The sequence below is a fragment of the Halichoerus grypus genome, chromosome 1 (assembly GCF_964656455.1).
Source record: "Halichoerus grypus chromosome 1, mHalGry1.hap1.1, whole genome shotgun sequence".
Classification (NCBI taxonomy): domain Eukaryota; kingdom Metazoa; phylum Chordata; class Mammalia; order Carnivora; family Phocidae; genus Halichoerus; species Halichoerus grypus.
The window spans coordinates 160455557-160483407 of NC_135712.1; the positions used below are offsets into that span (position 1 = coordinate 160455557).

Below are 27851 nucleotides of genomic sequence, written 5' to 3' on the forward strand. Positions count from 1 at the left end.
AGAAATTGCTAGCACGGGGTCACTCAGGGGCAATAAGCAAAGCCCTGGTCCTTTGTCTTGGACAGAATTCCTCTATGTGCCCCCCCTCCACTCCTCTAGAGCCCCCTCAAAGCCTCAGTGGGACCCAGCACTCCCAGCCTCTGCACCACATCCGTCAGTCTGACCCACTGCTCAGCACCTTGGGTGGCTTCCTGCCAGGTCTGAAAGCCTACCGCTTTCCCAGCTCCTGCTGCCTGTGCTTGGGCCTGGCCGCCCTCAGGGGCTTAGCCATAGTCCACCCACCCACATGTGGGGTGGTTGTTATACTCCCTGGAGTTGGGGGGTAAGCTCACAGTGACCTTCGATGGCGACAGCCAGAGGGGTCATTGTCCCTGAGAAGGGATCTGGGAGAGGATGTTTTTGACCCCTCGTTTCCACAAGCTCTCTCCCCTGACTTGCTACGTTGTGTTTATTCACTCTGTCATTCATTCATTCAGAATCCACTGAGGCCTGTGTCGACCCCCATGGCTTCCTCGTGTACCTCCTTCAGGTCAGCTTAAAATGCCACCCAGAGGCCCCCTCCTCAGCTGTGTCAGTCAGTACCTCACAGTCCTCACACTCAAGGCACCCTGCTCTTTCTTTCCGGGCATGTGAGAGGTGCGCTGTTGCCAGATGGTGAGAACACACATTCTCAAGCCCAAGCTGGTCAGGAGTCCATCTCCACCACTTACTTAGCTGTGTGTTCTTGGACAGATGACTTCACCTCTCTGGGCCACAATTTCCTCATTTCTAAGTTGGGAGAAATGATAGGACATCCCCATAGGGTTGCTCTGGGTAAAGGGCCTAATGCAAGAGCACGTTTAGATGAGAACATATACCTAGCAAAGCCACAGCACTTGTTAACTTCTGATGTTATGTATGGTCTGTTCACCCGGGAATTACTGGGTGTAAGCCCCGTGAGGATAGGGGCCGAATCAACATGCTCCGGTAAAGGTTGAGTAAATGCATGTGCCAGACCCTGCTTGGGCCTGAGGCTGGGTGATGAGTGCCTTACAGCCCCACCTCTCAAAGAACTCACAGCCCAGGGGGAGAGCTCTGCAAAGGCAAGCAGGCAAACGCAGAAGGCGTCCAGAGGAGCAGCCCTCACGGCTTAGCTGGAGAAGACAACAGGGTGGTACAGGGTGCATTGGGTGGGCACCAGCAGTGTGTCTGAAGCTAGGAACTATAGTCTTCCCTGGGACCCTGGGGGCTGGCAGGCCGGGCCCAAGAGGTGAGAGGGGCCAGCAGGAACATCCACCACGGGCTCACTTTTTTCCAGTAAGGGACCAGCCTGGCCTGTGCCTCCCTGTGCAGTCTGTCACGACCCAGCCCTCTCCTCACTGACCGTGAGTTTTCACGTGGTGTGGCTAGCATGTCTGGCAGAGGGAGGCCAGCCCTGCCCTCTCTAGGTGCTCATGCCCTTTAGGCAGGTGCTCTCTGAAACCCAGTCTAGAAGACAACGTAGAAAAGGGCGGGGGCGGGGGGGGGTAGGAGAGGGGAGCTATCTGTTCTGCTTTTCTGATCCCCCAGGCTGACAATCTTCAGGACCTCCCCAGTCCACCTGACACCCCCCCCCTTTTTCTGTATTGTGGGATCACAACCCTCAGGAGCCTGGGAGCCTATCATGCACAGCAGGACCCATCCCAGGGCAGGTGGCACCAAGAAGACAATCAGCTTGAGCTGCCATTTAAAGGACAAATCAGCTGGGCAGAGGGACTGGGGAAGGCATTCCAGGTGGGGGGCCAGCGGGAGCTGGGGGCTGAGGCCATTCGCCGTGTCTGTTGACTGAGTCAGTCATGGGAAGAGGGACAGGAGAGATGGGCCATTGGGGAGGAGCTACATGCTGGGGTCATTTATAACTGGGTCTGCAGGGGAAACACAGGGGCTTGGGTGGCAGGGGTCTTAGTACCACCTGATGATTGATACTTGTCCAACAGGGACATGGAGGGCATCAAACCCCCATGCAGCCACCACCATCTGCTCCTACCTCCCCAGCCATCTGGGACACAAATACTCTGTTCAGCCCCAGTTGCCAGATGATGGACCAGCCCAGAGAGCTCACGTGGCCATCCTGAGCCACACAGTGGTCAGTGGCAAAGCTGTCCCTCTGGGGAGGGCCCACCCCAGGCACTTGGGAACCCACCCCACCCTCCAGGAAGGGGTTGGCTGCCTGCTCACAGGAGGCCCCAGCTTATAAACATGGTCCAGTTACAGGAACATTGGGAGGGCTTTTGGTTTTCATTCGACACAGTGATTTCACGGACCCGCCCTGACAGGGAGTGTGCTATGGTTGACCTCAGGAGAGGGGAGTGTTGGATTAACTCCAAAAGCCCCATCTCCCGCTGACTAACATGGTCTGAGCCGAGCCTTGGGCCTGGTGCTTGTCTGGGCTAAGTCCCTCCTCAGAATCTGGAGCCCAGTTGATCTGAGCTGGGGTGGCTATGAGCTGGCAGAGCAAGCAGGGACATGGCACAGGGTGCCTGCAGTACGAGCTGCTGACCTGGGCCATAATGACAGCCACCAGTGTTTGGGGAGGGCTCGCCATGTGCCGGGCAGGTACGGGGTCAGGACTTCACACGGAGCCTCTCACTGCTGTGACGAGCTCCGCCAGCACCCTGAATCCAGAGTCCCATGAGGACTCAGAGCCACCACTGTTTGCCTTGGTTAGCAGGGCCACCAGAGAGGAGAGAAAGCCAGGCATTTCTGGAGCTCCTCCTATGTGCCATGACCCTCGTCTTGCATTAATCCGCCTATCGACCGTGTGCAATAGGGATTGTGCCCGTTTTACAGATGGGAGAATAGGCGAACTGCCTACCCTGAGAGTAAGCACATAGTGTGCTCGTGATCAGGCCTCAGCCCATGCGGATCCGATCCCACCCTCTTTTCCACGATGCTGGCCTGCTGCTCAAACAGCCAAAGCTGGGAGTCAGTTGGGTAGGATGGCTCCATGTGTGGGCACAAGCAAGGTGCTGAACACCTGAATTTTAGTCCTAGAGGCAGAGAAGCCAGGCACAAGGTGTACTGCCTCCCCAGATGACCCTCAAAAGTGCCTCCAACCTTGAGATGCTAGGCCATATGCCCGCTGCACTGCAACCTTGCCCAGCTCTGCGCCCCGACCAGCATGGCTGTGGGGCTTTGTGCAGAGCCGGGCAATGTAATGGAGGCCCCCTCACTCTCTGAGCTCCTGGGCCATTCTGTTCAACTTACACTCCCCCAGCCACACTGGTGACCACACCTGTGCCCACCTGACTAGTTGTTGGAGGGCGACAGGATGCTCCAGGCCCGCTCTCTGCAGGGCTCTGAGTGCCCCTGGCTGGTGTGGGGGCGCTGTGATCCAAGAAGGGGGTGGTGAGTCCAGCCTCTCTCTCCAGGGCTCTGCCAGTGTTCACCGTCTTCTGGTCCTCTGGGTTTCTCTTGGCCTGTCAGGTCTTTAGAGGACAGGGCCTTCCTCGGAGCCAACCTCAGGCCACCTCAGCCCCTGCCGTCACACCCACGTGGGAGCATGCATGTGGCAGACGTGCATCCGTACACACAGAGCAGTGTGTCGTAACTCACTCCTCAGCACCAATAGCACAGGCACCTGATGTTGAAGGCCCCCACAGACTTTATTTGAAAAAAACAAAGCGGAAGAAGGCACCATTTCCAGGGCTGGGGGAGGCAGGGTGCATCTGCAGGGCCTCTTCCCATGCCCGGCTCTCTCTGGGGGTCCAAGCCACATCTGCTCACTGCCTCTCTGAGGGGCTGTTCCCCGCTCCCTGCTAAAGCAGGGGGTTGTTTGGCCCATTTCACAGACACAGAAACTGAGATTTATGGGGCCATCTCCCAAGTACCCTGCAGAGCCCAGACCTCCTGACACAGTCACCTTCCATGGCTGGCTGTGGTATAGGGCCACGCCTGGGAAATGGGTCATGATGAGAGCTGTTCTGTGATTCACATGCTGCACTCCCCAGACAGGAGCCCCTCATGTGTTCATACTGGCACAGAGACACCCATGGATTCCAGCTCAGATCCATTGGTGCCATGCCCAACGCTGGGCCGGTCCTCCCGGGCCCTGTGCAGCCCAGGTTCCTGAGGGTGGAGGAGCACTGGTTGGAGGTACCCCAAGCCAAAGCTTGTATACGCCTCCAGACTCAGGGGAGGGGCGGCCTCCCATATGTAACATAACCCCGACCAGGCCATGATGAAGGATCTGAGCCCTGTGGCCACCAAGTGATTAAATCCTGACCAGGGCAGAGCTAGAGATGGTGTTTTGGAAGAAGGAGAACACACGGCCATGGACAATGGTCCACGCCAGCCCGTCAGCAGCTGCATGGGATAGCACAGAGCCAGAGGAGGGTACCCCATCCCCGTCATGCCTACAGAGAGCCCCCGGGCTGTAGTGATGGCCAGTGATCCAGAGGCAGTTACGGTATAAAATGCAGGGGGGAGAAGGACCAGGACAAGGTAAGAATAAGGCAGTGATGCCAGTTGCGGGCACCTATTCTGTGCCAGGCCCTGTGCTGGGCATTGGGGACCCATGCAGTCATGTGGGCATGAGGGTGGAAGTGGTGGGAGCCGGCCCAGGTCCTGGTGCCCAGTGTACACAGCAGACAGCTGTGGACTGACTACTGCACACATGCAGTAAGGGTCCCGCCGGCCTCAGAGCGCATGCTGGCCGTTGGCATGCCGCATGGGTGGGTCAGCCCCATGCACACTCCAGCCTCTGTGGGCCTGAGAGCCACCAGCCAAGCCTGGGACCTGCCCGTGAGGGGGTGTGCATGTGCTCACAGCCCCGTGTGTCTGTGTGGAGGGTGGGCACCCCTGTGCTCGCCCCAGCTGCAGTCTTCACAGGTCGGGGAGGAGGTAAATCATCGAAGCCCACGGCTGTCAAATCAAGAGTGTGGATAGGGACCCCCGAAGCTCCCCACCCGCCCTTCCCTGTCAGCCGGAGAGGGCAGCCAGCCCCAGCACCTGCCCGCCCGCCTCTCCCTCCACTCTGGAAACGGGGCTGATACAGTAATCAGGACGCCGCATATGGGCCCTGGAAGATGACTGCTCCCCGGGCCTTTGTTCGCCTTCATTATTCGGATGAGGTTTTTTTTCCCCAAGTCATAAAAATGACATTTTTAATATGTGGAATTTTTTTTAAAGAAAAGCAATATGAAGAAGACTTTTATTGTCAATAAGCTCTACCTTTTAAACCAGTTATCTTAGTTTCTGCTCTAGGTATTTTAATTGAAGATTAACTGCTGTTAAAGAGTGTACACATTTAGGGAGTGAGTGTTTGGAGTATTAAAATTCAGCTCCCTGGTGGCGGGGACCATCTCCGTGGGGGCCTCCAAGAACCGAGCCCCTCCCCCACAGCTGGCCCCGAGGGGCCGTCCATGGAGGAGGGCACCGGCACGAGGGACGAGTCCTGGCCTCTGCATGGAGGGGCAGGTTGAGGAGAGTCCGGAAGCAGCCGGTGGTCCCCTAGAGGCAGCCCCTGCTGTAGGCCTTACCCCTGCCATCCCTCATCCTGACTGAGGAAGACACCGACGCTCAGAGCGGGGCAGTAAGGCCGCCATGTCAGATGGCCTGGCGTCCAGACCTGGGCCATGGGCTCAGAGCTCTGTGTCTGTGGACCATGCCCCGCCCTCCCCTGCTTGCCCTGCTCTCACTGAGGCCTGTCTCTAGGAAAGCTCCCTGTCCTCTGACCATTACCTAAGACTGACTCGGTGGCCATTGTGTTCTGGGAGCTAAACGGAACCCACCAAAGGAATGGATCCCACCGTCCAGGGGGTCTCTCAGCCCAGATGCTTGTGTATGTGTGTGTATGTGCACGTGTGCATGCTTGTGCGTATGTGTGCTCATGCATGTGTGTGCACATCGTTGGCAAAATCAGGCTCAGCATCGGTACCAGCAGAAAGGTGGCATTCTGCAGTGCCGTCTGAAAGAAGGGAGACCCCGTTCCTCCAGCTACCTGGAAAAGAACTGGGATCCAAGTAGTGATGAGGATGTATGATCACTTGTTTGCCACTAGCTGTGTGACCTTGGGTGACTCATTTCGGATCCCTGGGCCTCAGTTTCTCGGAATGTTGGAGTGGGTACTGTGCACTCTTTGCACAGGTTAAGGCATGGAAAAGTGCTTTTCTGATCCTTCCCTGGCCAGACACTGTGCCAGGCGCTGGGATCTAATCTCTGTCCTCAGAGAGTCACAGTCAGGGAAGTGAGCTCATGTACACCCTTGACAGAGGTCATGTGGGGGCAGGCCCAGTGCATGAGGGTGGCCCCACGGGCACCAGCACGTGGTGCAGCAGAGTCTGAAACCAGACGGCGAGTTTGAGCTCAGCCCACCACACATTCACTGTGTGACATTGGGCTCGTACTCGCTCCCTCTGTGCCTCTGTTTCCGTGTGTATAAATGGAGTCAACACCCAGAGAGCAGTTGAGGAATGGAGGAGCAGCGTATACAGCACTCTGAATAGGGCCTGGCACACAATAAAGGCACAGTGAATGCTGGCTAGGCTTACCATTGCTGTTCTTTTCGTGATTATTGAGAACTGGCTGGTGCCCGTCCTTGGGGCAATTTGGGCTAGGCCTGCCTCACACAAGATGGTCTTTCTGAAAACTTCAGACCCCCTCTCTACCATTTAGGCCGCCCTCAGAGTCTGTCAAGGCAGTGGCCAAGTTCCAGTGGTCTCCCCTGTGGAACCCAGAACAGAGAGGCGCATGAAGCCTGGAAGTCTCTGGAGACAAGGTCCCCCAGCCTGGGAGGTGCCAGGTGGGAGGTGCCTGCTGCCCAAGTCAGAGCGGTCCCCAGTCATGCCAACACCCTTGCCTTTTGCCATCTCCTCCCCACCCTCAGCGGCAGTAGCCTCAGCCCCCTATGCCCCACCCCCCGCCCATGGCATTGCTGTCCCTGCTGCTTTGTTCCCAGTGAGAAGCAGCAGGGCCCTGGGTGGCCAGGCCCATGGCTAGACTCTCAGGCTGCAGCAGGGCGGACAGCTTTGTAAAGCCATAGGCTTGAATGCAAAGTGCCGCTCCCCATTTACCAGCTGTGTGACCTTGGGCAGTCACCTCCCCTGCCTAGAAAGTGACTTATAGGATGTCTGGAAGCTTGAATGAGATGCTGACTGAAACCACCTGGCTGGGTGGTGTGTTGAGGAGGACACTAGCTAAACAGTGTCCTATGACAGTGGTGGGAGAGGTAGAGGCAGGTGACCTAACCAGTCCCCGACCTAGCCACTGACCTGTGAAGCCTGCCTCACCCCTGCTTCCCCACCTAGAGACTTTGTCAAACCTCAGCCTAGAGGGCCAGCCAGAAGGAGTCCCTGTGGACACTACTGTCCAGGCTCCCCTTCTGGAAACTGCCATTCAGAGGCAGCTCAGCTCCATCCCCAGGTTGCAGTCACCAGTGCCCCCCCCCCCCATGTCTGGCACATCCCCACTCATGGAGCACTTGGTCCATTCCCTCTGAACAATCAGGTCCCCACCCACATGGTTGTACCATCTGTGCTAATGGGGAGCATGAGCCTAGGGGTTGGGACTAGGGTCCAGGTCCCCTGGGTGCTGAGGGGCAGGCCTCTCGATCTAGGCAGACGTGGCACGTTGGGAAGGAAAGGGCCAGTGCATTCCTGCCTCCTCTAGCAGCCCAGTGGGCAGTTGGCCAACCTCTTGCTCCTCAAGCCTCCTGCAGATTGACAGGGCCTGACTCGGCTGCCCAGCAGTGGGAGGATGATTAGGAACCAGACGGACAAGTGGGTGAGCTCTGACCCTTTGAGGGGTCACCCTTGGGAGAGAGCAAGCTGCCAGGGCCCAGCCTACTGGTAGATGGGGCAGAGTGCTGGCGGGCTTAGGTGCCCAGTAGCACCCCTTCCTGGAGCTGCTCTGGCCACTGCTGTAGGCTGCACCTTGTCTCCTGAGGACACAGGGTCTGGACTTGAGGCAGTGTGGAAGGCTGTGGTGTCCTTGGAGGATGGAGGCCTGGAAGGCATCACAGAAGGCCGAGCCAAGATGCTAAGCCTTTTGCTGAGAAACCAAAGGAGTGAGGTTTGCCAGGTAGACAAGTGTTGTGGGTCACCCGAAGATGAGAGAGCACCAGTACAGAGCCAGGGCAGGGTAAGTGGGGAGCCCTAAGCAGCGGTGAGCGTTGGGACCCTGTGAATGGGTGGGGGGCTGTGTAGGGGTGAGTGGTGGAGGTGAGGACACACTGCGTCTGCAGAAGGTAGTTGGGGAGGAACTGGGCTAGAGGAATTTGGACACCTGCCTGAGGAATGGCTGAAGATTTTGAGCTGGGAGGGATGATCAGGTTTTTGTTCTGGAAAGATCTCTTTGGCAGGAGACCCAAGAACAGATCAGAAGGCGCTGGCAGGAGAGCAGCATGGCAGCTCATGCCAGGAGGCCAGCACCCGAGGCCCCAGTGGCAGCAACCTGCTCCTGCGGGGCCTGAGGGAACCCTGAGGGAAGGGGCCCTCATGGAGTGCAAGGCCAGACACCAGGGGTGCCAGGCAGACTGCCCACTCAGGGCTGGGAGACTCAAGCAAGGGTTTGAGCCCTGCCTGAGCTTCTGGGCTGCACACGAGGAATGACCCGGGTGGGATGTAGAGCCCCAGGCTACGGGGACAACGAGCCTCAGTGACCACCCCACAGCCACTGCGGGGAGTGGGGGGGGGGGATGAGCCCCGCCCCAGGTGAGCGGGAATCATGCCGGTGCTGGGCCGCCCCTGTGAGGAACAGGTGGGACCCGACATTGGATGGTGTTAAGTAGTTCAGAATGCCCCCAGCCCCACACCAGCTGCCCCTCTCCTCATGGAGCCTCCGATTCTTGAGACCAAGTCGTTTCCTTTCTCAGAATGGTTTTGTTTTTGCCTTAAAACAAAATCCTTCCTTCCACATAATGCGCTGGTTTTCCCTCCCCACGCACCCCCAATCTCCAAAGGCTTGACTACATTATAATTTCAATTTACATGGTGTGGGAAAGATTTGTGCAAAGGGTCCTTTTTTGTTTTTGAAGAATTCATCATTGCTGCTAAGAAGCTTAATATAAATTAAAGGAGGAATTAGGCAACATTAAGACATCAAAATGGGGGTGCGGGCGCCCGTTGCTTCGCCTCCACCCAATCAAAGGGGCTGCGAGGAGCCCATTGAGTGTGCGCTCGAGAGCCTCAGAGAGAGAGCGATTCCAATAAAGGGCCTGTTCTATCGCCCGCCTTCCCCTCATTCCCTTTGTTGCAGGGACAGCGGAGTACATGTCTGATAAAAACTTAATCACCTTATCTTTTTAAAGCAAATTGCATCTTTGTTTACATACAGGATCCATAGCAGGAAGAGAAAGGAGAGAAAACCAGGCAGCTTTCCCAGCCCCAACCAGCGCGTTCAAAGCTTGCGCTCCCCAGGATAAATGCGGAAAACAGGGCTGACCAAGGGGGGGGTGGTTTTCCGGGGCCACCAGCACCTCTCACAGATGGGGTCAGGGGCCTCGGCAAAGGAAGCCAGCTGACTGGTGTCTCCAAGGGCTGCCCTCCGGGCCATTCTCGTCTCTCTGCACCCGCAGCATTCCCACTGGCCCCTGCCGTCGGTCAGGCTCTCCCTAACACTCTAGGCCCTTCGAGTGCCAGCTCGCCTCTGGGCCTTGCACTGAGAACCAGATTGCCTGGCCTCCTTGGGCCTCTCCTCTCCCCTGGTGCTGTCGGAGCTAAGCTTGTACAGGGCCCACGCCGCCCTGGGCCACTGGCCTACAGAGGGATCTGGGTTCAAATCTCAGCTCCACCACCAACTACTGTGAGGCCGTGGGCAAGATCTTGCACCTCAGCATACATACCTGCAGGATGGGCGGCCGCAACAGCCCCGCGCAAATCAGACATGACGGGGCCCTACTGCCCTATGTCAGGCCACTTCTGCCCTGGCTGAGTCTGCCTCCCATTTCTGCCCCCCTCAGCCCCCTCCCAGACAGGCTAACCTCCAGCCTCCCCCTCAGCGGTCCATCCTGCACGGGCCGACACATCAGCCACATTAGAGGTCTCGTCAGGTGCCGTGCCACCCATACCTCCTGTGACCACGTGTGACCTCTGTGGGGCAGCTTCGTTAACAGGGCAGGCAGGCAGAGACCTCTCTTTCTTCCGGGGAAGTTTGACACTGCAGCCCACTGGGTAACGGTGCAGCCGTGGGACCTCCGCCTCGCTGACAGAGGTTCCCTCCTATGGGCAGCCCCTCCTGCTCACAGGCCCAGCGTCCAGTCTAGACTCAGGGACTGGCTGGATTCGAGGCCCTCCACGGCCATCCATCCCAGCCACCCCATACGTCAGCCCAGTACAGCTGCCGGGCATGTCCCTCTGAGCTCCCCAACCCATCCATCATCACCAGGATACTGACCCCAAAAAGGGCCCCCTGTCCCTTGTCCCAGCTCTCCTTCTGCCCTGACATCTCGGCTCTTTGCAAAGCTGCTTTTTCCAGGAGGTGAGGCTGGAGTGGCTGGAGTTGGCTACAGCCCCATGGGGCCACCGAGGGGGCCCATGACCCCAAGCTGCTTGCAAGGGCTCAGTTCCCACTGGGGGGAGTAAGCCGCCCACCAGCGTGGAGGCCCCTCTTCTAGTCTGGCCCCCAACATGAAAGCGACGCCAGCAATTGGAGGCAATTTGCCGGCCTTTGATGGCCATGTCAGGGCGGCACCCGCGGCCAGGGCTTGGGAAACAGTTGTGCTTCCCGCATTCTTCCCTGATTACCCCTGGCCCAAGCCAAGACCCAGCAGCCTCCAGCCCACTGTGCCTTTGTGTGGAGCTGGCGCTCGGTGAGAAAGGCCAGCCTGGCCCTGGGAGAGTGTCCCCAAGGAAAGCTATGGCGAGCGGCGTCACCCTGGGGTCATGCCGGCCCACCCCCACCACATCCCAGCCCGGGCTTGTTGGGGAATGGAGCAGGGCAGCCCAACTCCAGGAATCCTGAGGTTTGGGGAGAGAAGGAGCCAGACCGTGTGCTGAGGCCCTCTGGAGTAATGGCCGTGGTGTGCGCTTCACACACGTAGCTCATTTTACTCTGTGCGCACCCCGCTGGGTAGGGAGCCAGGCTCCAGGTCACAGGGGGCAGGGGGCCTGCCATCCGAACCTGGGCGTCTCCTTGGGCTGCCAGCTTGCAGACAGAGGCACAGGCTCTGTGGGAGCGTTTCTCTTACTTCTGCTGCCCTGCACACCTGGGCGAGGTGGCTCCTTCCCTTTGCCTTCATCCAGCAAACCCTCCCTGAACCTGCCTGCCAGGCCCTGTGCCCAGCACTGCAGGGACAGTCCCCCCTCCCACTTACAGGCCACCGGGGAGAGGGATGCAATAAGCAAAAATCATGCCAAGTAGCATTCCAAGAGGGATCCTGCTCGGCCTCAGCAGGTGAGGAAAACCTTCCCATGGAGAGACGGTGGCAGAGTAGGCGTTAGCCAGACAGGAAAGGCAGGGAAGAGCGTTCCAGACACAGGGAACTAGTTGGAGGCCCTGCTTGGTTTCTCCTGGCTGGAGTGTCAGCAGAATGAGAGTGGGAGTGGGAGTACGCAGAGAGAGGCACACGCTGGATGGCCCAGGGTCTTGGATGCTGAGTAAGAAGATGGACTTTATCCTGTTGGTGGAACCAAGTCCAGAGCTCCACATGAGCCTTTGAGCAACTCCTCCACAGCTGGGGGCAGGATGAGGGAGGAGGTCCCCCGGGGGAGTGCCCCCAGAGGCCTCCTCCACCAGGACAGGGCAGCAAGGGCAGGGAGCAGGGCGTGGACCCTCAGGAGGTTGTGGAAGGCGATGCCTTAAGCCTGTGCCCCCGCATCTTCTCTCTGCCCCTTCTCAGACTCGCTGCTCTTGATGGAGCAGCGGCGTCAGAAATCGAGGACTTCCAGTGGCCGTGGAGGAGCCATGAGCATGGCCCGAGGTTGTGCTCAGCCTGCCCTTCAGCAGGCAGAGCCAGATGGCTGCAGAGATGACCCCAATGGCGAAGAGACAGCAGTGAGCTTACTGGCCCACAGCAGCTCTGAGAGCCTTAACCAGGACGTGGAGGCAGACCTGGCCCAGGGTGATGGCCCCTTCCCACCCTCCCCTTCCTCCCCTGCCCACCCCCCTGGAGCCCTCTGACCCTCCCCGCTGCCTCCCGGTGTGCCCATGCATTCAGCAGCCAGACTGCATTGGGTGGCACTGTGCTTCCTCCGGGCTCAGGCCTGGGTGCAAGGGGTCATGCCGGTGGCCCCGAGTAGATGGTCCCGTGAGCACCCAGGCTCACAGGAGAAACCCTGGGGAGCAGAGGGGCACCTGGGTGGCTCAGTCAGTTAAGCGTCTGCCTTCAGCTCAGGACATGATCTCAGGGTCCTGGGATCGAACCCCACATCAGGCTAGTGGGGAGTCTACTTCGCCCTCTCCCTCTGCCCCTCCCCTGGCTCCTGTTCTCTCTCTCTCTCAAATAAATAAATAAAATCTTTAAAGAAAAAAAAAAGAAAAAGAAAGAAACCTTGGGAAGCAGAGAAAAGTGGATGGAAGAAGAAAGCGTTGCCTGTAACTTACTCCTGATCTCTGACAGCCTAGTGGATAGTCGTCCAGTCTTTTCTTTCTGCAACCCAGAGTTAGAGCAGAACTCTTCCAACAATTTTTATTCCTGTGGGTTTTTTTTCCAATTAATTTGTAAGTTTGTCTTTGTGTGACTTTAAGCGCTTCTCAGGTATCACTTCATCTCCCAGAATATTTTGCCACAGCAAATGCACGCCAGTCCTATCCTGACTGCCCTCCTGTGGATCCCTGCACCCCTGTAACTTCACAGGCCTCAGTGGTGCACCCAGCCCTTGGCACCAAGTCGCCTCACCGAGCCCAGCTCTGCCTCTGCAGACCTGTGTGGCCTGGGGCCAGTTACTGGCCCGGGCCTCGGCGTCTCCCACACTGTGCTGTGAGGGCTAGGTGCCTGCGTGCGTGGGGACATCTGTGCGTACAAATCTCAGTTTCCTTGTCAAGACTGAATGCCTAGGATGGGTGGCTGGGTCCACGCAGTGACCATCGCGGGAGCTTCATAGCCGGTGCTTATTCCTTGGTAGTATTCTTCGAGCCCCTCCTCTGAGCCAGGGATCATTCTAGGTGTTGGGCCTCCAGCCGTGCGTAGAGAGACAAAATCCCTGCCATGGTAGAACTTGTATTTTGGCAGGGACAGACGACAGACATCAGAATGAGGAACTCACAGCGGTGTGTTGGAAGGTGATAATAGCTTGGAAAAAATAGAGCTGGGTAGGAGGGGTCAGGGCAGCGGGGGTGAAGGTGGTCAGGAAGGCCTCACCGGGAGGTGACATTTGCACAGCGATTAGGAGGTGGAACTGGGAGCCAGTGGAACTCCTGGGGTGGATCTTTCAGTGGAAGAACCAGTGAATGCCAAGGCCCTGAGGTGGGAATGCACCTGGTATATTGGGGTGAGGGGAACAAACGGTTCAGAGACGCAATACGGGCCAGGTCACGTGGGAGGAGAGGGATGCAGGAGTCAGAGGCCAGGAGCTCCAAGCATGCTCCCCAGGTCAGGGGCCATCCCGGGAGGGGCAACACGTAGCTGCCCGACCTATGTGGCCTACCAGAGGGTGCTTCAGAGGGAGGTCCCTAAGAGAGGATGGTAGCTCCATGAGAGCAGGACGGTCCTGCTTGCCTCTGTGTCCCTGGGGCCTACAGGAAGGAAGTGTCAGGAGCCCTGGTGGACGCCAGGCAGGTGGACAGTTGGCATTTGGCCGCCTCCCTCACCACTCTGAGTCCCCCAAGGTCTCTGGGACCCTCCCTGGTTTGGGCCCCGAAGAAACGGGCACACAGGTTGCATTACATGGACATGGTAAGCTGTGGTCTCCCTGCAGCCCTCCCAGCACGCAGCTGCACGTCCTCAAGCATCATGCTCATGCCCCCCCTCCCACCCCCCTGGCCTGCCAGAACTGGGCACTCAGATTCCCTTTGCCTGCAGACCCTTGCCCAGGATCTCCGTGCAGCCAGTCCCTGTCACCTGGACCTCCCCTCCCCCATTCAGAACTCTTCCTCAGAAAAGCCAGCCCTGGGCACATACAACCTGGCCGCCCTCCCCTCCTGATTACACAGCAGTTTTGCTTCCTTGATCGCCTTGGTGGCTATCTGGATTATCTTGCTGGCCTATCTTCTCTCTGCCCCTTCTCAGACTCGTAAACTCCATGGGGGCCAGGCCCTGGTCTGCGTGTTCACCACCATTGTTTCCAGTGCTGGAGCACTGTGTGAATGTTTTCCAGGGAAAGACACAGGGGCAGGTTGGGAGAAGCTCAGCGTGGGCAGCCGCTCCAACCCCCGACATCCTGAGCTGTGCTTCACTTCCCTCCATTGGCTGTCTGGCTAAGGGGGAGAAAGGCCAGTGTAAAACAGAGCCGCTCCCAGGGACATTTGCTCCAAATCCACAGCTTCACCCGTTGGTGAGACTTTCTGGGCGTTGTGTCCAGGCCACCCCCAAACGGAGCGGAGGAAAATGAGCCCGACCATCTCAGAAGAGCAATTAAATGGCCACATCTTCTCCAGTGCCAGAGAGATTTTCTGGGTCTGCCTGCTTTGGGCAGTGTGAGGTATGCACCGTGTGTAATGGGAGCCAGTGCGGGCGAGATGGACTGCCGATTGGGCCACGCCTGTCTCCCCGGCCCGGCGCAGACGCCGGGGAGCCCCGCGCCTCTTCAGCCATCAGACCTCCTGGCACCAAAGGGAGACAGGCTGCCCATGCCATTTGTCAGGGTCTGGTGCCAGCCACCTTCTCTGTTTGCAGAAAGAAGGCCGGGGCTCCGATTCGGGGAGGCAGATACCTGCGGGCCTGGCGCTAGCTTAGGGGCCTGGCCCGGGGCCATTCCCACGCCCCATCCCAGAGGTACGCTGACCGGCTGGGTGTGGGGCCTGCGATCAGACACCGTGCTGCCCAGCCGGAGGACGGCTCCCGTTGGTACAGGTCCCGCAGGCCCCTAGCATCCCAGAGCCCCATTCACATCAGCCGCAAGTCCGGCCTTCCTGGGGGGTGCAGGCTTTGAGAGGCCAGGAGTCTCACCTCTGCCTATGGAAGGGAGACCGAGTCCTTCTTAGAGGACCATCCCTGGCCGACTCTCCAGTGTGCCTTAAAGCAACCTCCTGGTCACCTTTCTAAACATCCAGGGTGCTCTCACAGCAGGGTCGTCTCCAGGAGTCTGCCAAAGGTGGACCCCCACCGAGTGATGAGCTGGGGAGCAGTAACCTGCATTGGCCAGCAGGTGCAAGCCCAGAGTTCAAACCCTCGCTCTTCCTGACTCACTGTGGGGCCTGGATGGAGTCCGTGCCCTCCTTGGGGCTCCGATTTCTCCTCTGTAAGATGAAGGGGTTGCTTCAGCAAACATGCATGTGTGCTTGGTCTAAGCAGAATAATCCACACACCCCTGCCACCCAGAGCTCCCCACCTGGTGGAGACGATGAGCAAAGGTCCTCCTGGCCACTGAAGCTTGACATCAGAGCGTCACATCTGGCTTCTCAGGGAGACCGCTAACACCCGGCCAATCTTGGGGCAAAGGAGGATGCCCTTTAGGCCCTGGCAGACACAGATCAGGGTGCACCAGGGCATGCAGGGAAGGGAGCCCTCTGCCTGGTGCCTACCCCCAGCTTCCCGCCAGCTTTGGACTCAGCCTCTAGGTCCACTGGCCAATACAGTCCCTCTGTGCATATTGGAAGGAAGTGGGGGGACACAGGCCGGCCAGGACCCCTCTTGGCAAGCACAGTGTGGGCTGGGCTCCACCTCACTTGCCCCTTGCCAGGGAATGAAGGCTGTGTACCCAGCTCTCCCAGTAGTCACTCCTGGAGCTGCCACTCACTGGGCCTTCTTGCCCCATGCAAGTCTCACGGCGCCCCCTCTGCTCCGCCCCCCCCACACACAGCCTTGCCAGCTTGCTCCTACCAGGTTCCCTCAGCAGGGCTGTGAGCAGCCTGTTCCAGAGTTCTCTGCTTGTACAGAGCTGGTCTGAGGCCTGGCCACAGCCTTGGGGGAGCCAGAGCCTCCCCACCCATGCTCGAAGCAGCCGAGAGCTCACCCTGGCCAGCAGCCCCCAAAGACACTGCACCATGTTGCTACCAAGCAGTTTCCTTATAAAGACAAGCCCCAGAGAAAGCCTGGTGCTCAAAGAAGAGTGAGACTTCTAACATTGGCAAGGGGGGGAAGGGCGTTCCAGGCAGAGGGGACAGCCTATGCAGAGGCTCATAAGTGTGACTGCAGGGAGCCCAGGACCGGCCACGTGTTCCTCAAGGCAGCAGGGAACACACAAAAGCAATGGGTGAAGGGGCCTGGAGAGTTAGGGTTGGCCTTAGGGTCTTAGCAGGAAACTGGTTTCCACTCAATCATTTGGCTGGAGAGGGTGACTAGAAAGTCTATATATTGAACATAGTGGAGGGAGTGAACAGAGGGTGGTTGTTTAAAGGAGCCGGTAAGATGTGATGGAAACCAGTGGGGGCCGCTCTCACCCCTGCATGGGGGTGGAGGGACCACGTTTGCAAAAGCCCAGGGAGAAGGCTTCCCAACAGGAGATCCAGCCTTAGGGAACAGAAATCAACACCCCAGCTGCTCTCTCCGCCCACCCTCTGATCTGCTGGGGCTCCCATTGGCTGAACCCAACCAGAAGCCAGAGGGCACAGGAGCCCATATGCTGTCTGCAGAGGTCAGCCTCCCAAGCACACAGAGGAGCAGAGAGTGGATCTTCAGGGGCAATTGGAGAACACCTAGCCCAGGGAGCCTCAAATGTCAAGTTTCAGTGTATGTGTTTTAGCGTGAGTGTTCTGGGAAACAACAGGACCATTTAGAGCAGAAGGACATGGCCACCAAGTGTGGGGCTGAGCCGCACAGGAGCCTGAGTGCAGAGTGGATGGGTGGGCAGGGGACTGGGAGACGGAGGTGGGGAGCCCTGCTGAGCTCCAAGCTGGACAGGCCCATGACATGGACTAGCACAGTGGGGGAGGGCCTGGAATGTAGGGATTTAGGTGGCAGAGTGGACCCTAGGCCTCAGGGGCCCATTGGCTGGGGAAGGAGGCAGAAGAGGGTGAGCCCAGGGTAGCACTGGGGTCCTAGCTCAGCCTAGGAGAGTGTGAGGGATGGGCCTAGGAGACTCGGAAATGGGCCAGTACAAGTGGGTCCCCATCCAGGGTGGTGAGTGCACAGGCTAGGGAGTGGCGGAGTAACAGGCTCTCCTTCTGTGCTCGCAGGCGGCCTCAGCCCCGAGTCCAAGAAGATTCTAGCACCCACCCTCAAGAAGCGGGGCCGGGCCGGCCGAGGAGAAGCAGCCAAGCAGGAGGAGGTGGCCGAGCGGTCCGAGCCTGCGCAGCACGTGGCCCTCAGCCTGTCTTTCAAGCGTTACGTCTTTGACACCCACAAGCGCATGGTCCAGTCTCCCTGAGTGTTCCAGTGACCTTGCCCAGGCCCCGGGCTGGGCTGCATTGCCAAGTGTCCGACCAGATGTGCCTCAACCTTCTTTAGTATGTCCCTCCCCACGACCCTGCAGACACGGGCCCTAGGCCTTGCGCTAAGCCCCGTGCAGTGGCAGTGACACCAGGGCCGGGGCCCAGAGGGTCTGTCCCGGCACCCTCGCACCTACTAGGGGCCAGTGTTTCCCAGGCCGCCCAACTGGCAGCCATGGGAGGGCCAGTCCACACCCTGCCCCAGGTGGCCTGGCACTTAACCAGCTGCAAATAAATGTCCCACGGTGTCTGCCCACTCTGTTGGTCTCTGTGATTTCACCGGGAGGGGCCCCCCATGCCTGTTCCCAAGGGGAATGTCAAGGGGTTCAGCAGGGTTCCCGCCCAGAGAAGAGCTGGAGGGACCAGAACTCAGAGCCCAGTGGGAGTGGGCTGAGGAGTCCACAGGGTGTCAGGCCCCTAGGCCAGGCTGGGTGGCCCATGGGGTCTCCTGGGCCTTGAGGGACATGGGGGCAGGGGTCTCTGGACAGCCAAGTCCAGAGAGGGCTCTGCCAGGAAGGGGACCCATGGAGTGCTGGGGAGCCATGAGGTGCCCGGCCAGGGCATCAGGGCAGAGGCTGGCTGGAGGGATTGCTTCCCCGGCCCCACACCAGCAGTCCCTAGGCTTCTGCCCTCGAGTTTGGGGCCCATACTCCCCAAGGTGTGGAGGTGAGGGCAGGTGACAGAACACTGTGCAGAGCACCCTGTGGGCCAGGGACCGCGGGCACAGCCCCCTCCAAAGCCCAGGAAGCCCTACCCTTGCTCCTCCACCCTGGCCCACAGGCCGCCCCACCCTGCAGCCTGAGTTGTGGATGCTCAGAAAAGGGCGGGATGGCGAAACTAACTGAGAGAAATCAAAACTTTGTAGGATGTACAGATGTTCCAGCGCTCCTTTATTTGGCCTCCAAACAGACGCAGAGGCTGCCCTTTCATCCTGGTGCATTATGCTTTAATTTGCAAAAGTGGCATCAAAAATATTAACGGTGGGGGGCGCCTGGGTGGCTCAGTCGGTTAAGCGTCTGCCTTCGGCTCAGGTCATGATCTCAGGGTCCTGGGATCGAGCCCCGCATCGGGCTCCCTGCTCAGCGGGACGTCTGCTTCGCCCTCTCCCTCCGCCTGCTGCTCCCCCTGCTTGTGTGCTTTCCCTCTGTCAAATAAATAAATAAAATCTTAAAAACAAAGAAAGTATTAGCGGGGCAGTTGCAGTCCAGTGACTTGGAGTGGTTCCGTCCTGGAGCTGAGGGCAGAGAGTGGCAGTGGGGGGCTGGGTAGGCAGGGCGAGTCCAGGCTCAGCCCCCACGTCCCCCTGGGCTGGGAATGAACTGGGAGGGGGGGCTGGGTGCTTCGAGCCGGCTGTCCCTTGGCCCCTTGGAGCCTCACTGCCGCCGCCTGGGGGGCCCTCTCCAGCGTCAGCAGTGGTACTTCTTGCCTGGCCCTGACCCCTCTGCAGACTGGGCTCCAGACCCGCTCTCATTTAGCCCCCACCCCTGTGGGACAGACCATCTCACCGGGGAGGTGGTGCCACGTGGCTGAAGCCACTCCAGGCCAGGGAGGCAGAAAGCTAGGGTTTCCCGCAGGGCTTCAGGGCACAGGTCCCAGGCTGGCCACCTCGTGTGGCTATCAACCCTTTGGAGTGGACACAGCTGGGAGGAGCTGGGCTCTCCCCAGGCCTTGCACCTTAGATGAGGAAACCCTCCAGCATCATCCTCAATGTGTGGAGAACTGAGGCCAGAGCTGCTGGGTACTCCCCAGCCAGGCCGAGTCCTACCTGACCAAGGGATGTGAGGCTGACCCCTCCCTCCGGGCCCCTTCTGGGGGTCCCTGCCAGTTGAGATGGAGAGTCGCCTGTCCAGAGACCCCTGCCCTACCCTTGGGCATATCACTGTCCCTCTCTCCAAATGAGGGGTTATGTGACCCAGCAGAGCCCCCCACTCCCACCCCCCAGCAGGCATAGAGGGGTCACTAAGCAGGGACTAGTTCTGGGAGCGGATCCATGGGGGAGGGGAACAGAGTGCACTCAAGCCACCGCCTGTTCATCCTGGCCCCTCTGCTTGTGTGATCTTGGGCAAGTCCCCTGACTCTGTGCCTCAGTGCCCCCATGTATAAAATGAGAACAAAAGCAGCTGCTTTGTGGGGTTGTTCGGGTACTGGGGCACCCTGCTGCCTGTCGTATTACCTGCAGCCCTGGAAGCAGGACCAGCAGACATGGTCTCACCACTGGGAGGTGAGGGGCCCACAAACCCTTCAGGAGTGGTGCAGGCAGCCCCAGGACCCAGCTCTGCTCCAAACTGGCCATTTTTCTAGGACCTCTGTGACATGCCCACATCCACCCATACCTTTCTCCCTGCCTCCCATCTCGCCTGCAGACAGGAGAGGAGGCGGACTCAGGCGGAGGACACTGAGGCACAGAGAAGAGGAGGAGCCGCCCAGTGTGTGACTCCCAGAAGCCTCAGGCCCCCCAGAGAGTGCGGGCCGACAGCCTGCTCAGGGAGAGGCCTCTATCAGGCCTGGCATCAGAAGAAACCCGAGCACCCATTAGCCAGGTTGGGCCAGGACACAGCCCTTGAAGGAGAATCGCGGCCAGGGTGGGTGGGCAGGGTGGGGGCCAGCAGCGTCCAGGGGCATCCCCACAGCAGTGTCCCCCTTCCCCTGGGTCCCCAGCCGGCTCTAGGTGCTACAGAAGAGAGTGCAAGTCCCCTGCAGCCATCCTCACACACATCAACTTGCTGAACCTGCGCTTCTACCCGTAGGGGTGGTCTGGGAAGCATTGCCTCAACTGTAGATGTGGGAGGTGGCGGGGACCGGGGCTTGGCTGACCATAGCTGTCGCCTCAGACAGAGCTGGGACTTGAATCCAGGCTCTGCACGATTCCAGACATCCCCACGTCCCTCGCCTCAGGCCTTGGGTGTGTCCTTGGAAAGAGGTGACTTCTGGGGCCCTGCTTTGGGCAGAGGGGTGGGGTGGGGGGCAAGGGGCAGCAGTGCCCCGCCCAACTCCCCCCCACCCCCCGCCCGCCTGCCCATACAGAATGAAATCATGGGCAGGCATCCTGCCACGGGCTGGGGCAGGAGGGGCGGCCGTGATTGGCAGGCCCCCGACCAGCGGGGCTAATGCACCAGCAATGAGATAAGGCTTATCTGGAAATGTCCCTGGAATCGAGACTCTGATGGAAACAGGCTTCTGGGTTAATATATTTTTGATAGATAAAGTCTCGTAAACGGGAAGCCCTGGGGGCCCGGGGCAGAAGAAGGGGCAGCTTCTGTTCTCCCAGGCCTCCTGCCCTGCCCGTGCGTGTGTGGGTGTGTGTTTGGGCGTGGGTCTGTGTTCCGGGTATCTGTGGCTGTCGACAGCCGGGGTGTGCGTGGATCTTGGTGTCTTGGGTTTGTGTGTATCTCCGTGTGTGCTCAGGGAGGGCAGTCTGTCAGGCTGTGGCTCTCCGGTGTGTCTGTGTGGGAATGGGGTGAAGAAGAAGGGTATCAGGCCCAGTGTGCACAGGGTGGTGACACGTTTGTCCCTTGGGCCACAGGGGCTTGAGTCAGTGGGGCCTGGTTCCCAGGACCTGGTGGGATGGGAATGGGGCTCATTGCCCCCATTCTGGGGACACAAGAGGCCCCCTCAAGTTGAGCTAGGATCCTCTCAGTGCCAACTCACCCTCAGGTTGATCCAGGCCTCAGGCCTTCCCTGCCTCTTCTACCTTTACCTGGGATTTAGCATTTCCGGCTCCCCTTCTGGAGACCAAGGCCAGTCCTGCTCACAGCCTCTCCGCTCCTAGGTTAGCCATGTCGTCCTCCGTGGCCATGACAGGTGAGAAGAGGCCTCTCCCTGAGGAGCCACCGGGGCAAGGTCTTGAAGACAGAGTAGGAGTCCGCCAGGAGGAGGAGGGGTGCCATCCAGCAGAGGCTCGAGGAGAGCACTAGATAGGGCCTGTGTGAAGACGGATGAGGTCAAGGCTCCCCGGCTCCCCCCAGCCCCTGCCGGGCCTCCAGGAGCCTCCACACAGGCAGCCCTGATTCAAAAGAGTAATTAGCACTTGGCTGATAACAGAGTCGTGCCATTAATTAGCCGAGCTCAGCCAGCACCGGGGCTTGATCGCGGGGAGGCAGCAGCCGGCAGCTAGGGGACAGTGGGGTGGGAGGTGCTTTGTGCTCCCTCGGGGAGCAGCTGACCCCAACCCTGGGCTCCTCTGTCTGTCCAAGCCCCATTCCCTCGCTGAGAGCCAGTGGTGGGGGCCAGGGAAGTAAAGGAGGCCGCTGTGGAGGCAGGCTGGGTGGGGCCAGAGGCCCTGAAGTCTGCTGCCAGTCGTCTTGCCGGGTGTAAGCAGGGAGAGTGCGTCAGATCTGGGCTTCAAGAGACCCCTCTGGCCCCAACTTCATGCCAGTTCTGAATGTCCAGGGCCTGGAGGTCAGGGCCCCTCACCCGAGAGGGTCAGAGACCACAGGGTTGGAGGAAGGCTCCCAGGATTGGTTTTGGTTGTCAGTTGGCCGAGGAGCAGGGGAGGGGTGAGGCTGAGCCCTGGGAGGAAGAAAAGGGCTTCTGGGAAGGTTTGGGGATCCAGCGTAGGGGGGTGGAAACTGGGAACAGGGATAGATTTGGGAAGAGGCCCAAAGTTGGTCATTCCACATTTACTGAGCACCTCCCGTGTGCCGGGCCCTGGGGTCACAGCCCCCTGCTCCCTGGATACAGTGGGGTGCGGGCAGCCTGGAGCCCATGCAGTGTGGCCTGTGACCCCTGCGCCTCGGCGGCCTCCTGTGTGCGGCGCAGCCATCAGGCAGGACAGGCTGCCCTGCGCCCCACCCCCCCGCAGGGCCAGCAGGTCAGAGGTCATGCACCCCGGAGCTCCCCGTGTGCCCCACCACGAGGGATTACTCAATCCCCCCCACGCCCTCCCATGTTATCACCATCACCGGGTCTGGTGAGGAGACAGCACAGCAGAAAGAAACGGCCACTTCCCGTGGCCACAGCTGGGGCTCCAGATAAAGGCCAGCTGGGAACCCAGGCTGACCTAGAGAGGCTGGGGCAAGGGGCCAGGTTCAGCCACCTGCCTGGCCCCTCCAGGGACACCCCACAGACTCAGCCCTCAGCCTCCAGGCTTCCAGCACAGTCCCCAGCAGACAGGGCTAACTGCCACCCTGCTCTGCGGGGGGCCGAGCCTCTCCTCCCCTGACCTGCACACCCCCACTCCCTCCCCAGGTTGGGTCCTTTCAGCTCCCCGGGCCCAACTGAGCCCCACCGAGCTAAGGAAGGTGGCCGGTGAGGGTGCCTGTGGCCGGGCCATTTGGGTTGCGGGAGGCCGATGGCCCCTGCGGCAGCACATAGGCCGCCTGCCTCCCCGCGGGGTCCGCCTCCGCTCCCTCCAGCACCGTCTCCTGTCTCCGGGTCTCTGCATCCCTCTCTCTCCTCCCAGCCGCCAAACCCCGAGGCCGAGGCCGGGGCCCTGAGCCTGCCCCGTACAGGCCGCGCTGGGCAGCCCGCTGAGGTGGGGCAGGTCGGAGGGGCGGGCTGGAAGTGCGGCTCCGTGGGCCGGTCCCTGCAAAGGGCACCAGTGGAGGTCGGGTCGCCCTCTCCTCGAATCCTTTCTCCCTGCCTTGTCCACCCCAGTGTCTGCCCCCCCAAGTTGTGATCACACCTTCCTGCCCGCCCCCACCCTGCAGCCTCTGAGGGCCCCCTCCTCACCTCACCTCTTAAGTTCCCTCAGAGGCTGACAGGGCCCTGAGAGGCTCCCGGCTTGGAAGCAGAAAGGAGGTGGGGGGCAGGCCAGGTGGGGCGCAGGAGCCAGGCCTCCCCCCAGAGCTCCAAATTTCCCAAGGGTTCCAGAGCCAGAGTCCAGGCCCGGCCACAGATCCAGAGCTGACCCATCCTGTGTCCTCCCAATTCACTACCCAAGCAGGACGTCACACGCCAGGTCCTTATGCTGTCCCTAGACTGTCATCGTACGACCACTAACCTCACCCCCACCCAAGACCACCACCTCCGCCTCCACCTCCACCAGCATCACGAGGGACCTGCTCAGATCCATGTGGGGGAGACCTGCATCCAGGGGGAGGACGCATAAGGTCACTGGCCGGGAAGGGCATGCCATACGAGGCCAGGTGAGGGGATGGGGCGGGGGCTCAGTAGAGCTGGGGAGGAGGAGGCAGGGTGGGAATGATCGGGAGATGAAGTCCTCTGCTGGCCTTGGCACTGTTTGGGCCCAGGAGGGAGCCGGGAGGGAGGGGACCCAGGAGGCCTGGCCAGCCTCTGTGGGGTCAATGGGCCCACCGTGGGCCCACCAAGAGGGGAGCCCAGCAGCAGGGCCGGGTTTGGGCCAGACCCCTTGATGAGCGTGGTGTGGACCCCCGAGTCTGCCCTCCACAGCCCTTGGGTGGGGGGTGCGCCTAAGGCTCAGGCAGTGGCAGGGGAGCCCAGAGAGAAAGCAGAGGAGCAGGAAAGGGAGGAGGAAAACCAGATGGGGGGCAGCTGGGGAGGGGGCCGCAGGCAGGGTCCCAGAGGAAGCGGGCCAGACAGCTCTGGGGCAGGGGTCGTGGGTGGGCGCCAGGCAGGACTGCTGTGTAATGGGTGTGCTGAGATGAAGCCGCTCACGCCCTCATCAGACGGGCCGCAGGCCGGTGGGGCAGGTGACAGGCACCGACCAGCCACAGTTCGCTAGTTCTGCGTGTCCAGCAGGCCGCAGGGAAACGCAGCCACGCCACCACCCAGGCCCTCGGGGTCCCCCAGCAGCCGGGCTCCAGAGCCTCCCCTGGGCTGAGTCCAAGCTCATGGAGGCCCGGCCAGTGTCCCCTGAGGGTCCCCCTGTTCTCCGGGCCTTTGCCCTCAGTGCTCCTTCTGCCCGACGGGGCCTGGTGTCAGGTCTACTCATGCTCTGCCTGTCTCCCTGCGGGGCGTCAAACAAGCCCCTCCTCTCTCGGTGCCTCAGGGCTCCCCTCGCAGATGGCTGCCAATGGCCAGAGCGGGAGGAAGAGGCTCAAAGGACAGTGGAGCTGCAACAGGAGGCCGGAGCTCAGAGGGTGGTGCCCTGGCCCTCCTGGCACCACTGCCCCCTGGCTCAGGGATGGGCTGGGAGGCAAGGAACCGCTCTGGGGACCCCTGTTTCCTGGACTTCCTTCACAAAGGGGAAACTGAGGCAGGGGGAGGCTTTGGTCCTCTGCCTCAGCCCCCCAGCACCAGGAACCCTGTGGGGGACATGGCCGCTGCCAACTCCCGGCCCTGGGCACAATGACATGCCCAGCCCGGGTCCCAGCGCATCGCTGGTCCTGGTGCAGTTCCCTGGGAACTGGGGGTCTGAGTGTGGACACACTGGCCAGTGGGGCACCTGTCACCCCATGGACAGCCGGGTGGGCTGCTGATAAGGAGAGACGGTTGTCAGAGTCACGGGGTGCCACTGATAAAACAGACAAGCATCTCCCGGTGGCCGGAAGGTAGTGGAAAGAGGCCCTGTCCTGGGGGTGCCCACATCTCGGGTGGAAACACTGAGGCTGCTGGTTCTGGACAGGGTCCCCCCAACTGTTCTGCCAGCCAGCAGCCCTCACCAAGGCATCCGGGCCGCTGCTGTTCACGGTGCAGCCGGGGGAGACCCTGACCTGGAGAGGGAGGGCCAGGCCTGAGGTCACCTTGCAGGACCTTCTGCCAAGCCAATCGCCCCACCCTGCCCCCACTTCCCCTGCCCGCTCACCAGGCCCACCGCAGCCCTAGAGAGCTCCAAACAAGCTCCTTGGGGCTCCCTTGCCTCGGGGCAGCCTCTTCCCACCGCCACACCTTAGCTCACGCCGTGCCATGTGTCTGCCCGGAGCTCCCGTCCCACCATTCTCCTCTCTGCTCATTCTTCCAGGCCCAGCTTGCCCCTAAAAGAGCAACGGTCCAGCCAAAAAGAGAGGATTCTGGGACGCGGGGGCTGTTACAGAGTGGGGTGGGCGTGGCAGGTGTGCCACACGCTTTCTCTCGTGACACCCTTCAAGGTGCGAATCCTCACCCTCATCTCCCCTAGGTGACTGAGGCACCTTCCCAGATGGTGCCATTGCCCCCCAAGACAATTCCTGCATCTTTTTGTCCTCGTTCTCTGTGCACTATGGCTGTACCTACTTCATAGGTGTGAGGGAGGAGACTCAGGGAGGGGACAGTCCCTCAGCCGGTCATAGGCACAGAAGCCCAGGTCTCACTGGTTCCAGGATCCCAGGCAGGGTTCCTCCACACCTCCAAAATGTGGGGGTGGTGGGGGCTGGGCATGTCACTGGGTTCTTTTTCTGGAGCCCTTGGGAACAAGGCCCTGTTTTCCAGCTGGGAATGCTGAGTTGGTTGATATTAATTTGAAGCTGCTATTATCATCCTGTCACCATGAAGGGAGTGAAGTTTACACCACAAAAGAGGGACATCTACACTGAGGAAGACTGACAGAGAGATGAAGAGAAACAGATTCCTGAAGGCATCCACTGAGCACCTGGATCCAGCTATGCCTGAAGCCTATCCTCTCGTTTATGTGAGGCAATAAATTCTCTTTGATGCTGAAGGCTGTTGCAGTTGGGTTGCTGTTTATGACTCATAAAGTGCACATGGGCAGGATCAGTCAGCAGTGACTCTCGCCAGTCTGGGACATGCTCTGGGTCCTGGGCCCAGTTGCAGACATACAGGAGCCCATGTATGCCCATGTGTACCCGTGGATCCCAGTCCTGCCCTCTCTGGGAGTCTTCCCATAGCCAATACTCGCATCTCAGCTGTGGGGCTTTGGGCACCCCCCAGCCCTTACCCCACCACACACACACAATTACCCCCCGGCCTGGGATGCTCTACCAGCCACATCTGCCCGCCTCCCTCAGCAGCCCAGCAGGGTGCAGCACAAATCAGCACCCTGGCTCTGGATGGATTCCCACAGCTGCCCACCCGCTGTGCCCCCGGAGCCCTGGCTCGTCAACGCCAACGGAGCACACCACTGCAGCGGCTGGGGTGGGCTCTTGTCTCTTCCACACGGCCCTGACATTTAAAAAATTTTTACTGCCAGCATTTTCGAAAGGCAGATTTCATATAAAAATATACTGATTTTTGCCACTTACTAACCGTGACCTTGAGCTACTTACTCGTGCCTGTGTTCCCATCCGAAAGCTGGTGATAGCAAGAGCGGCCCTCTGTCTCACACCCTCCTTGGCAGGTCCCATGGAGTCAGCCTCAGCACCTACCCAGAGTTAGTCCCTCCTCACCCTATGCCAGTGGCTCGGACACAGGCCTGCACCTCTCACTGGTCCCCTGCTCTGCCCTCCCTCCTGTGGTCTGCTTTCACGCCAGCCAGAGGACAGCCAGAGGACTGCTGTTCACACCTGTCATAAGCCTTTCTCCTGTGGAAAACCCTCCCAGAGCTCCACTGCCCTCAGGGTAAAGCTTACACGCCTGCCCTGTGACCTCCTGGACCTCCTGTCCTATTACCCTCCCCACACCCACTTCTCCAGCTCCACTGGCCTTGCACCTCAGGGCCTTTGCACCTGCTGTTCCCTCCCCCTGCTCAGTGAGGCCCTGTCTGGGTACCTCTGTAAAGGTCACCCCCTAGACTCCCCATCCCTGCTTTAGTGTTCTCCCTAATGATTACTACCTTCTAACACACCAAATATCTTGCTTATTTACCTCCCTTGTTGTCAGTGTCCCCCACGGGAACATGAGCTCCAGAGACAGAAGTTTCTGTGCGTTTGTTCACCACCATCCCCAGCGCTTGGCACAGCACCTAGAGCCCGTGGCCGGGTGCCCCACCCTCGTGCATTCGTGGCTGCCGGGGATTGGATGGGTTAGTCCCTATCGAATCCCCATGGGGCCCTGCCATGGAGCACATCCCCGGAAATGGAGCTGGTTCCGTCGCTGCTGTTTTTCCTGGCCTGGCCTGTGTGTCCCCGGCAACCTTGACCTTCGGGGGTGGGTCATGTGGGGATGGCCCCAGGAAACACCAGCAGGAGAGGATGTGAGTGAGGGAAGAGCAGGTACCAATAAAGTTGTGTCCTCACGAATCACCGGGCTGGGCTCTGAAAGTGGGGATGTCCCCCTGAGGAGTTGCTCCCCCAGAGCCAGGGAGCCACCCACTGCCCATCAGGGTTGCTCTCCGTCCCGGCACTGCTGCCCTGCAGGAAGTGGGGCGGTGGCCCTCCCACCTCGTTCCCTACTCCCCCTCCTTAACTCCCCACGGCCCCTTCCTTGCCGCTGTCACCCACGCAGGCCTCTCCTGCCTTAGGACCAGCCGTTCTTTCTGCCAGGGGCGCCCTTCTGCCCGACGTTGCCCTACTGGCTCCTTCTCTCCACTCAGGTGTCATCTCAGAAGGGACCAGTGACGTCCCTCTCATCCACGGCCCCTCGTTTAGTTACCTGCAGGGCTCTTTCTCATTGGTTCCCTGGTTATCGCAGGGCACCCCCACAAGAGCATGAGGCTCCTGGCCGCACGGGCCTGTCTCTGCTTCACTGCTACGTCC

At 59.9% G+C, this 27851-nt stretch overlaps 1 protein-coding gene and 1 long non-coding RNA gene across 5 annotated transcripts in view; one reads left to right on the forward strand and one right to left on the reverse strand.

Annotated features, from left to right (window-relative positions):
- EEFSEC (eukaryotic elongation factor, selenocysteine-tRNA specific) overlaps positions 1 to 25899 on the forward strand; it is a 254818-nt gene extending 228919 nt beyond the window's left edge. For 2 of the 4 annotated variants that reach the window (XM_036078494.2, XM_036078495.2), the window contains one exon: positions 17170 to 17678. In XM_036078494.2, the coding sequence (XP_035934387.1) occupies positions 17170 to 17360 (191 nt within the window). In that variant the 3' untranslated portion in view covers positions 17361 to 17678. Of the gene's footprint in view, positions 1 to 17169; positions 17679 to 25752 lie in introns of those variants that run through there. The other 2 variants (XM_036078496.2, XM_078074398.1) reach the window with 2 other exon arrangements.
- On the reverse strand, positions 18448 to 27142 carry LOC118526949 (uncharacterized). The gene is made up of 3 exons (XR_004912894.2): positions 27022 to 27142; positions 21119 to 21342; positions 18448 to 18565 (listed from the first exon to the last, which is right to left on the reverse strand). It is a non-coding gene; the product is annotated as an uncharacterized LOC118526949 (long non-coding RNA).
- Between the last annotated feature and the right edge of the window lie 709 nt (positions 27143 to 27851).